Source organism: Aythya ferina (assembly GCF_964211825.1).
Source record: "Aythya ferina genome assembly, chromosome: 6".
NCBI classification, from domain to species: domain Eukaryota; kingdom Metazoa; phylum Chordata; class Aves; order Anseriformes; family Anatidae; genus Aythya; species Aythya ferina.
The window spans coordinates 29474631-29486803 of NC_140303.1; the positions used below are offsets into that span (position 1 = coordinate 29474631).

General features: G+C 43.3%; 1 protein-coding gene across 1 annotated transcript in view; it reads left to right on the top strand.

The window, feature by feature from the left end:
• Window positions 1-4075: 4075 nt before the first annotated feature.
• Window positions 4076-12173, top strand: part of CNTNAP5 (contactin associated protein family member 5) — a 293099-nt gene continuing 285001 nt past the window's right edge. The window contains exons 1-2 of the mRNA XM_084523263.1: window positions 4076-4204; window positions 4334-4828. Coding sequence (XP_084379389.1) covers window positions 4753-4828 — 76 coding nt within the window. The 5' untranslated portion in view covers window positions 4076-4204; window positions 4334-4752. The remainder of the gene's footprint in view (window positions 4205-4333; window positions 4829-12173) is intronic.

Sequence of the window (12173 nt, forward strand, 5' to 3'; positions counted from 1 at the left end):
CAGAGAGCAGAACATGGACAGTGTCCTCTGTGACTTCTTTAACTCTGCCCTGAGCTGTAACATACAGTGTCACTGGAATTACACGAGGGAGGAATATGTCCTATATAAGGACTATTGAAGTCTCTAGCCAATTTTTAGCCACTTGTACTATTATTTAGCTGGGCTATTGATCTATTAAGTCTGATAGCTATATCTAGCTGTGATGGACACATGCATTTATATAGGTAGACAAGATAATGTAATGAAAACCGTAATGCTAGAAGAGAGTGGTAAAATAATGTAGGGAAAGGCAAGGGGGAGGAAGAGGTGATTTTAGTTCTTTGTCTTCCAATAATCACTGCACAGCTTGACATCTGATTTCTTTTACCCTAATCTCAGCATGCATCTCAAAAATGCTACTGGCCATCAGATTATCCCAGCAGATCATTAAATTTTCTTATCCTCCGGACTTATGTATGCTGTGGAACTATCCAAGGATAATGAGCAGCCTGCTGCTGCACTCACCTGGTTAGGGTCAATGTGTTTTGTGAAAGCTCCCCACATATTCTCTTTAATGAATGAGCCCTTTCTTTTTATAGAAGACTCTAAGGGGGAAAAAATAGAAAGGAAAAAAAAAAAAAAAAAAAAAAAGCTTTATTTTATTTTATTTTTAATGAGAAACATGATATTCTTCAGACAAATTCCTTGTTGTCAACAGAAAACAGCAACAGGTGATCCAAAAGCCTTGTATGATAGTTTGTGGGAGTATGTGCTCTCCAAAATTCATATACACAATGTTATTCTCCTTTCTTCCCTGGATGTTGTATGTGTTGGGTCAGAAATAAAGGTTCATCTGTAATTACCCAAACAGCTGGACTGATAAAATACAAGGGTTAAACCGTTACTGCTTCTAGTGGCAATCTCAACATGGACTATAGCAGTACAAACGCTGTTTACTGACTCTAGGAAAGAAAACAAGTTTATCTGATCACAGATAAACTTACCTCCTCAGATAAACATTTAAATAAAAAAGCTTTCTCCTTCAAAAATGTATACCCTTATTTCCCTTGTGGCAGACAGCTTTTCCCAAACCTTCTTATGTTTTCATGTCCTTCTGTTGCTCTCCTATTCATATTCTCTCATCTAATTCCCACAAATGGTTCCTTCTGCTCAAAAAACAAAGCTCCAGACTCACAGAACAAACAGGGCACTGGGGCTGAAAACTCAAGTGCTAAGTTTCACCAATTTGTTGCTTGCACTGTAAAGCCAATAAGATTGTGACAGATCAGCCAGTGGTCTAATGTTCCTCTCCACATCATGCCAGTCATATACTGCTTGTGGCCTGAGCTGTATTAATATGGGCACCCAGCTGCCATTGGTGAGGAGGAGAACTTGATGCCCACATTAGGTTTTCTCACCCAGAACTAATGCAGTCCTTTCTGTACAGTCCCAGCTGACCTATCATCATCTACATTTCCTTTGAAATTATAAAGGTGCTCATACGATCACCATGACTGCAGACAGAACATGTGCCAGACATTAGGGTATTTCTCCCCCTTCCATCTGTACAAAATGAAGTAGTGTTCCCTTTGTTTTACAGACAGGGACTGAACATGGAGTGACTGGCAAAAGGCTATAAATGAAATGTGTCAAAGTGGCAGGAATTGAAAGGGAAAATCTCAGGGTCTTTGCTGTCAAGGTCAGCTTTGCTTTCCTCAAGGAGGAGGAACTGAGTGCCACAGTAGAGGTGAAAGTTAGAAAGGAGTCAGCACTATATGCTTAACAAGGCCTTCGTTCATTGCCAGGGATGGGCTTGCATTGCCTTCAATGGCAGCGATCACAATTATTTTGAACAAAGTCCAGATACAGTAAGACTAAATCAACAACTGAGTTTTCCCCAAACACAGGGTACACAGATATGCAGCTGAGGATGAGACACACTTTTTGTCTGTGCAGTTTTAATAGTGATTAATAAATTTACTCTAATAAAAATCTTGCTGGCAAAGAGCCCTTAAACATGACATTATTTACATAATTTCCTGCAAAGAACAGCTGCGTAGCCCTCCACTCTGGTCATAACTTCTCTGTTGTAGTGCTCCTGCACCCAAACATTCACAAATCTTAATGCACCTGCCTGGCATTTATGATACGAAGCTTATGGAAGAGGTGTGCCTCAAGGAAATGAGCACCTCATATGTGCAACGTGAAAGTTGATGGTGCGACCTGGGTCCAGATCCTTCAGTCAGATCCATACTGGTAACCACTGGGATGCATTATAGGATTGGGCTCATATTTACTGATAGCTTTTAATTAGTCTGCATAGCTCATTTCCACATCTGCTTTCCTATAAACAAACCACTAATTAGTTCAGTGAGTCAGTTAAAAGTGTAGTGTTGTGCCAGATAGTTTAAAGGGACCCAGAAAATATTTGAAACACAGTCCGTTTAATTTTAATTATTTTTTTTAAAAGGAAGGCATGAAAAAAACAAATAAAAAATCTCCTTCCTCTGAATTCCTCTGCTGATTTCAGGATAAGTAGTTGTGAAGTTGTGACTGTGTCAAAGACTTGTATGTCTCCAGAGAAAATCCACTCTGGCTTTAAGCTTTCTGATATATTCTACTGCTTTGGTTTACTCAAGTGGTAGCTCTGAAAGTGCTGCTAGTACTTCTAAAGCCTGACTACTCACCTGAAAAACTCAAGTTAATAACATAATTTTCTCAATACCCAGGCCTCCTGACCTAATACAATAAAGCAATCTTGGTTTCTGGGCCAGATTCTTGTTTATGATCTGTGCAACTTATGGAGATGAGGCGTTTGTTAACTAGGACAGGAAGGCGAGACTCTCTCTCCCCATACACCACGGGAAATGAGCAGAGCTCCCTAGTTCCTTCTAATATGGGCCTTCTCAGAGAAGATGGTGGCTGCGTCCTTGCACAAACATCTCCTGGGTGGTGAGCTGAACAACTCCTTTGGGGCCTTTGGATGGGAAAGAACCTTATGTAAATGTGTTATCCTTGGTCTGACTCCCACCCCAAGTTTCTGAAATCTGAAGTTAGCAAAGAACAGAGTATCTGTGGCAGGTCTTTGCACGGTCAAAGATAAAACTTAGGTGTGTGTGGATGTATTTAAAGCCAAAAATGAAAGACTTAGACCTCATTAGGCTTTGAGGTTCCTCCTAAGTCTTGGTTTTATGTGACTAAATCTTTATTGACTCTGACTGAAAGCTTTAGGACAAGGCAGCTATCCTTCCTATTTAACCTTGTGCCACTTGTAGCAACAGACGGTGAAATAATTAGGTCATTTTTTAAGTGCAGGCTTTTGCTTTCCAAGCCAACTACTCCTTTAGTGCTAAAAGTCTTGCTTCGGGTGTCCCTCTGACACCTGCTCTCTTTGATATAGCATCTAATCACTAAGCACGATGTATTTCCTCCATACCCCTTACTTTCATATAAGGCTTGTAGCATTCTGGCAATTTAAACCTCCACTCTCCATGGGTGAGTCAGGATGGCTTTGGTGAACTGTCCATTTCTTCTGATTATTTCTCACCATGGTAAGGGACTATGGCTGAGGACTAGCAACTTTACCCCGTGAAGACTTTAATGGTCCAAATACACTCTCAGTGCAGATTAAAGTGGAATCACTAATGCAATTTTGACCTGACTTTGATGCAGCAGCGTATTGATGTGGGGTGACACCACAGCAAGGCAACAAGGTTAGATCTCTGCAGTGATTAAAGCGGAGTTCCTGAGAGGATGTTTACATCCTGTGTTTGCAAGCGTGCAGGGAGGCAACTGGAAACAGCATAGGATGCCTGCTCTGGGTGTGCTCCAGCTGCCTCTACACAGACCGCAAGGGAAAACGAGATGTTTTCTAACTCTTCGTGCCTTTACCCTCTAACCCGTTGTCCCTCTGGAACATAATCACAGTCTTCTCAGCTGCTGCGTATTCAGTAGTCAGACAGTCAATCAATCAATCAGTCTATCAATCAACATTAAAGCCGGTTTTGCCAGGTGTCACCCTCCCCAGCTGGGAGGGCAGCTGCGCCTTTGGGATGTGGGTCTGGCCCCGGCCCCGGCCCCGGCCCCGGCCCCGGCCCCGGCCCCAGCCCTGGGGGTACCCAAAGGGAGCCCCCCCTGCCAGGGGAGTGCATCGCGTGTCCACCCCGTGGCCTGGGGTGAGGCTGTGCCGGCACTGCGTACCGCGAGATGCTCGTAGGCGCTATATGTATGGATATATTACATATTTATAAGCAAAGGAACAACTGAGATGAGGGCGCTTTAAAATGTTCCAGCCACCGCGGTACCCGGGGAGAGAGAGATTTTTTTTATTACTATTTTTTTTCCTCCCTTCTAGGCATCTGATTTACTCCGTGATTCTGATGCTTATCAACAAAGCGTGAAGATTGCAATAAGGATCCTCCCTGGAAGGCGAGGAGGAGTGACTTCAGGGGGCTGGGAGGAGGTGGAGTGCAGCGCGGCTCTCGCCTATAAGGAGGTGCCCAGCGCCCGGCTGCTGCTTCCAGCCGCAGCTCGCAAGGTGAATTTCCGCGGTGCGGGCTCTGCCGCTGGCATTTGGAGCATCTCCTCCTTCGGGGACCGCGGAGGAAGGTCCCTCGGCTCCCCCCGCTCCGGCTGCCCCTTTACCCGGAGTGCCTGGATGCCCGATGGAGTAGATGAGAGGAAGAAGAGGGAGCGCACAGAGGCTGAGGGGCGCTCGGAAACCGGGTCCGGTGTAGACGAGCGGGTGGCTGACTTTCCCCTGCGGGGCTGACCATGGATTCCCCAGCCCTCGGGGGTTTCACGCTGCTGCTCGTCAGTTTTTGGCACCTGGGATTAACCGCAACCAACTGTGAGTAGCGGGAGCGCAGGAGTTGCCTGGTGTCGGGGTAAATGGGGGAGGAGGGGGGGGAGGCGGGAAAGGATGAAAGGGGGGAAAAACTCCCTGCAAACCGAGGGTATTGCAACGCGACCTCTAAGAAAGTTAGCCCAGCTCCGCTTTGCTAATCGAGCTGGGAAACGCAAAGTTGCGGCCAGATGGAGGGGTTGCTCGCCACCGTCCTGCCGCTGTGGACGTGGATGCGAACGCGAGCCGCTAGAACCTGCAGCGAGCCTCTCGCTCGCTTTCCATCTTTTCGCCGGCCGCGTTTATTTTTTATTTTTATTTTATTGCTTTCGCGGCCGGGGCTGCGCGCCTTCGCTGCTATCGCGGCGGAGCCGCTCGCCGAGCTCCGCATGGGTCGGGGCTGCCAGCACCTCGCGGAGCATCCCCGGCGTTGCCCCCTCCCCGGTTGCCGTCGGTCCCCGCAGTGTCCCCTCTCCCTTCACCATCCCGGGGGGCTGCGACCCCCCTCCTCGCTCCCTCTCCCTTTCGGCCCCTTCCTAAGTTTCCCACGCCCCAAGGGCGGTGCCGGCGGCTCTGGCCCGCAGCAGGACCCCTTCCCTTCCTCCCCCATTTTCCTCCCCCCGGTTCGGGGCTTTGCAGCGCTGTCGACGGCATCCCCGGGGGCGTTCCGCCACCTGCCCCCTCCGTGAGACCGCCGGGCCGGGGGGGATGCTGCGGCGGGGGCCGGGGCGGCCGGGCCCGTCGGGGGCCGCGGGGCGGGCGGGGATGGCAGCGGGGGGGTGAGGAGGCCGCCAGAGGGCGCCGTAGCCCCACCGACGGCCCGGCCCGGCCCGGCACGGCGCAGCCCGGTGCCAGCGGACAGCGCTCTGTGCCCCTGGCTGGATGCTGCTGTCAAACCCGCGGGGGAGCCTTGCTTCAGTTCTCTCTTTTCTTTTTTTTTTTTTTTTTTTATTTTCACTCAATTAAATTATGGTTAATATGTTTTAATAACGTTCGCGGATGCTAAATGGCAGGAGATTTAAGGCAGAGGCTTGCTGTTACTGATGCAGTAATAAAGTTAATTCCTAACACTTAAAAAGAAACTCTGCGTTAATGAGTTTTACTATTTCACGGGTGACAGTTTAATTTCCCAGTGCCAATAAACATTTCCATTGAATACACACTGCTTCCTAAATATTTAGGAGTCAATCTTTTTAAAGTGTAATGATCAATGGTTTTATTATACTGTACAGATTTTACTTATTCATTGCTCAATGAATTAGCATAGAATCAGCTGTAAGTGCTTTCCCAGGAGCTGAGTGAAGGAGCCTGTGAATCTGTAATACCTACAAGTTCCCTGGAAACCTCGTTAGGTTCGGATGTGAGGATATCTGTGTGCATGGACCTCAGTAATTGCATCCAGTATGAGAATTTGTCACCTTCTTAAGTAACTCTTCTCTATGTGCTGCAGCTCAGGAAAGCTGAAACTGAGCTCACGGATGCTTGGTCCTACCGCAGATGGGGCTAAGAAATCTTATAAACTGGTTAAAATGTTGAATTATGTCTGCCTAGAAGTAGAAATATCATAAAAGTTTAGTTGAACTTAAAAATCCTTGATTTTAACGATTGCTAAACTCCTGGACACCTGGTAAACTTTCCAGAAAGAGATGTTCCCAAATCCTGTAAATGGGAACCTTCAGCATAGGCCATTCCTCAGGAGCTGAGGTCCTTTTATTTGGAAATCAAAGTGCAAATGGAAAAGTGTTCCTTCTGTGCTTTTCTTGATTTGGGTGGTTCGGCCAAAAGACTTGCATTCAGATGCTTACATTGGTGTATCTGCAATGGCTGTAACTGCCTCATTTCTGACTAGTTCTGCAAACAAGAACAGAATGGGGGATTTTTTTATATATTTTTTTTATATACTGGAAAAGGAGTATGCTTCTGGGAGGAAGAAAGCAAGCTCTTCAGTTTTCTTCCAAAAATCTGACTTGGCATTAGTGTAGGTAACTTTTTTTTTTTTTCTTGCTCCTAAATTAGGAAATTCTTAAAAATAATAAGAGAAAACCCTGAACAAGTCAAAACCTTTCTTGCCACTGAGATATCTGATTCCAATTTCCTCTTTGGTGTAGTTTTTAATTAAACAAAGAATTACTAAAGAAATTGATTTGAAACACAGCTACAGGCTAGGGGTCAGTAGACATCATTAGAAAGATCAGAATTTCCAAATGCTAATAAAACCTGAGGAATTCCTCCTACTTGGCTTTTTGCAATAATTTATTACATTAGGATACTAGAGTGGCAATAGGATTTCTCCCCAGGATACTAATTACTAGAAAATGACTAAATAGACACATACATCATATTGGAATGGGTTGCATATGATATCTGGCGGAACTGAAACTTCTGCATTCATCAGGTAGACAAGGAGACACAAAGCCTTGCCTGCTGTAAAACAAATTATGTGCCCTTTAGCAGCATACTCTGTGATCTGGAAGCATTAGTAGCTTTGGTAAGTCTAGATGAACATGTTTTTGTTTGGTTTGATTTCTTTTTCTTTCAAGTTCGAGTGAGGTGTAAATAGTGAAAATATGAAATGAGAAATAAAACTACATTTACCCCAACGACCCTGAAATAGCAATGCAGGACTAGTCTACACCTGCAATAAAGAAAGGACTCCTGGCTAGTGGTCCTCAGTTTGGTGTTATGTGTCTTTGAATTTTCTTCTGTTATTATTTTACATGTTCTGCTTCCTTTTATTTATATTTTTATTGACTGACCTTTCTACATGGCAAGAAAGACAAGGCAGATTAAGTCACCTTCTGGAGAAGTGACACCTAGCTCCCATTGCAAAAGTTATTCTCGGTAACAATGCCATATTTCCATTCTTGACCACAGCCTCCTCTTCCTCCCACAGAATCACTAGCATTTGTTATCTGATCTTGAGGCTTTCAAACCTTTCAATTAAACCCAGTCATGACTGTCAGTCAAACCTGCAGAAATTCAGTGTGGTAGAATTAGATCTATTTAATTTCTTATTGAGATATAAGGTCCAACATATGGTCCACTACTCTGCAGTAGATTTAGATTTGGCTTTCCAGGAGACTGTCTGCAATAACTCTATTCAGATAAATGTAGGTTGTGCATGTGTGAGTATATCTATTAATTGCAAAACAGGGAAAAAATGTTTTAAAGATTTTTTTTCTTGGTGACAGAGTTTTAACTGTTTTTAGTCTTCCCTTATGGTGGTCTTAATTGACAGTAATTGTGCAGGAGTCAGACAAGTGTACGTGAAAACTTTCAGGGGAAACTCTGATTCTAAGTACTTGAGGCCATCAAGATCAGTAGGTGCATTTGGGACATGTAAGAGACCTAGTAGGTCAGCATTGATAAAGGCAAGAGGTCTGTTAAACAATAACCTTTATATCCATGTGGTCAGAAATGCTAAGTTTTGAAGAGATCTGGTGAAATAAGTAGGCTATTGATCTTCAGATTGCAGTCTGAGGCTTATTCACTTGCAGGCTGAGCAAACAGGATCAGATACACATCTCTAGTTCTTACTCCTCTGGCTTCAGTACTTAAATATTCCCTACAAGAGACTAGTATGTGGACATACTTCTTCCTTTTAGTTATGTTATTTAGGGAGAATAGCATATCCAAACATTAGCTTTGTCATGCCTTCTGATGCAACATTGAAATAAATGATAGGAGATAATGAGATTTCCTGAGAGAGAGGCTGTGAATGAGATTCCTGCCACAGCAAAGTCCAGGGGACACACTGCTGATGAGTGCCTCTCTTGCACATCTGTCATCATCTATCATATAATCAGTTTGACTTAACTAGCACTCCTTGGCTTTGAATCAGTCTTAAAGATGGTCTTTCCATGGACTGCAATGGTCTTTGGATTCTGCATTCACTAGGCAGATGGCATTGCCAGCCCACAGGAATCTATCTGGGGTTATTATCATCTCAGTACCAAATACATTGTCTGCTTGGATGTTTTTTCCTTTTTTTTTTTTTTTTTTTTTACTCTTAATGTCATGTAAATGAAGCAGTTGTTTTTTTTTTTTTTTTTGTATAAATTAACAGCAAGAACAAATTGTTTTCAAATGTGCTTAGTACATTTGTACAAAGTATAGACTTCAAGTGGAAAATATGGTGATGCTTCACATGCGTGAAACTCTCTCAGCATACATACAAGCTTCTGCCAGCTACCCACTGAATGTAGGGCCAATGAATGTTTTTTTTTAATCACTGTAATTATTCTTTTGCCAATGGTAAACTGAGTCAGTGTATCATAAGTAAGCATGGAGATAAACATATGATCAATGTGAGAATCAATGTAACTAAAATAAGTCCTTTGGGGTCAATTGGATTGGTCCTTTATGGTGTGATCATGTCCCGTTATCTGCTGTTGGATCATATTCATATCTGCCTAGCTATATATAATCATTTCTAAATCCACAGATTATTCCTGACTTCCTCTTCCCCTCTCTCCCCTATCTCTGCTGCTATTTGAAGCAAATGGAGTCTGGATGGCTGAATACTGAAGTGAATAAGTTTATGAATGCAGTAGGAGTGTGGGATGGGTTTTATTTATTTTTAGCCCCCAAAATGCATTTTTGGGTAGATGTGACAGATTTCAGCTTGCTTGGCAAATTACATTCTTGTCCCCCAGCACCCTGCTCAGGAAAAGATGAGAATGGGTGAAACACAGACCTGCATCTGCACCCCCCAGGGTCACACGCAACAGAGGCTCTGCTCTCTAAATGTGTTGGCTTTTCCTTAGCTTACCAGCCTCTTGTGTCCTACCTACCAAGCATCTGAGGGAGTGAGCTGTCTGTGCTGCACACCGGGTAACCTGGCATGCTTTTGTAAAACAAAGGATTTCTGCCAGACTTTGCCACTGCTAGAACTCGGGCAAGTTATTCTGGCCCTGTGGCGTTCACACTTTTTTTTTTAAGACTACTGGTGTCTTACTGATATGAGGGCCACGTGCATCATGCCTGTGGGTTGGGGTCCTCACTGGACGCATCTCTTCTGGGTATACACAGAAAGGAAAGGTGTAAAAGAGAAAGGAAGAGGTAGATTTGCATGGGCACTTTCTTTCTGCTGTCAGTAAAATGTCTTTAAGAGATATGGAGTGCTTTGTTCTCTGTTAACTAAACTCCTAACTCAAACCAAGGGAAGAGAATTGTGTAATCCTGATGTAATAAAGCTTTAAAATTACAGGCAGTTCTTGAAGGCTTTGAATGCATCACTTGGTAAAGCAGAAAGCATTAATAGGCCTATTAGTAGACCTATTAGAAAGTCTTTATAGCATCAGGGGAAAAAAAAAATATTTTTTTTTGTATGTGTTCCTGGGCTGATATAATTGATAACTAATTTCCTTGTATTAATTTTGTCTATGAATTTTCTAACTGTCCTGTGCAGTGCAGATTCTTGTGGGCTGATAATGCCATGTGTTCTCTAGATCAGCACAACTGATGATGTTTTAAATGATGAAAACAATGCAGTATAGAATTGGGGGGGGGAGGGACTGCCAAAACATTGGTTTATTTTTTTTAATTACCCACTCTAAGCAGTTAAAAAAAAAAATAAATAAATAAAAGGTTGTTCATCGTGTAGTGATATAAATCCCCTTCTGTATAGATATGCTCCAAAAGAAAGGAAAATAACTTAGTAAAAGAGAAAGCATGAATCCATTTGTAAATGTCAGAAGGATCATGCCTGATCTGTATACCAGGAGAGGAAAAAATGTTGTTCTGGCAGAGGTTTTACATCTGCATAATACTAGCTCGTCCTCTATGTTACTACAAACATATGCTGAAACTCGGATAACTCGATCCATTTCCTACAGAATTTTGTGCTTAGAGTTTATTGGAACAGGAACTGAATAAAACAGTGGAATTTTGTGTGAAGCTACCTTGCTATTGAAAGTACTAACCAGGTATTAGAGTACTGGTTCGTTCAATTATTGTTGCATGTTGTAACCTGTGAATTCAAACGCCACAGAACTGATTTCTTGAATGTATGGCTGTAGTATTTCACCTGAGAATAAGATACAGAGCTTGAAGAGACAGCATTCTTGTAGGTAATGGTACCTTTTATTTTATGCAGTGTTTCTCTAACATAATGTTAGTGTTCAGTCTTTCAGTCTCCGTTGCAGCACCAGGGGCACGAACCTGCATGGGCACTGAATAATCAAAGATCTCAGAATTGTGCTTCAGACAGTGCAAGGGAATACTATGAGTTCATGGACATCTGTAAGGAAAATATATTTTTTTCCATAACAGAAGTTATCTGTGGAAATAATTTTGGAATAGAGATGCTTGTTCCACCCTTTTTTGGGGACTATCCATTTGGAAACTGTTACCTGGATGGAGAGGGCTTTAGTTTTAGGAAGAGATGTCAGTAAGTGATTTGCATGGCAAAAGTGATGCCAGCACCTTAGCCTGTGTTAGCCTTTGTCCTAGGCAGGTGCTAAATCAGAGAGGAGTCAGGCTTGGATTGAGAGCACAGTGCAGTAGCATTGGGGGTTGGTGGAAGCATCTAGGGAACCAGAGTGTAAATGGGTTTGCCTTTTGTTCCCATTTATTTGAAACTGGCTCTGAGTAACAGAAGCTCTATGACTTCTGTTTCGTCATGAATGATGATTACCTAAGTAAATACGCTTACAGGATCATTCATCAGCATCACTGTAATTCAGGATCTGGGTTTCAGCTCGGGGGTTGTGTTGGTGTGCTTGTATTGAGCCAGGGAAGCCCAGGCTCCTGACCACACAGACTGGCTTCCCAATGAGTTGGATGTAGGTGCTGGAGGTTTTCTGGGAAGAGTTCCCATGGTTTCCTCTTGTCATAGTTAACATCAGATGCATCATACCAGTGGTTAGTTTATAATGTGCCAGCAGTATTTCTGCGCTGGACAATGCAACTCCAAAGCTGAGGTTAAGGGGTATTCTTATGAGCATCACTAATACATGGATTCTTAATTATAAGGAAAAGCTAACTTTGTAATTGTTCATTTAGTGTCATTCCCAACACTAAAAAGGGTTTTGGTGGCTTGTGTTAATGCACTCTTTTCCAGACCATTAACTGCCTGGGATCCATGTGATCCTTATGGGAACAGAGAGCATCAAACTGCAGTGGGACAGACTGGACTCCTTTCAGTCTAGTGTCTAGAAGATGCTCAGTAACACCCACAGCAGTGGACATTGAATAGAGTAACTATGGTATCATTCTGGGGAACACTTCCCTTTTGACATTGTTGAGTCTAGCACAAAGTCCCATAGCATGAAGCAGAATTGTACACAATGCTAACCATCGTGGCGCAGTAGGAATTGGACTGGGAAGGAAGTAAATGTACTTCATTCTG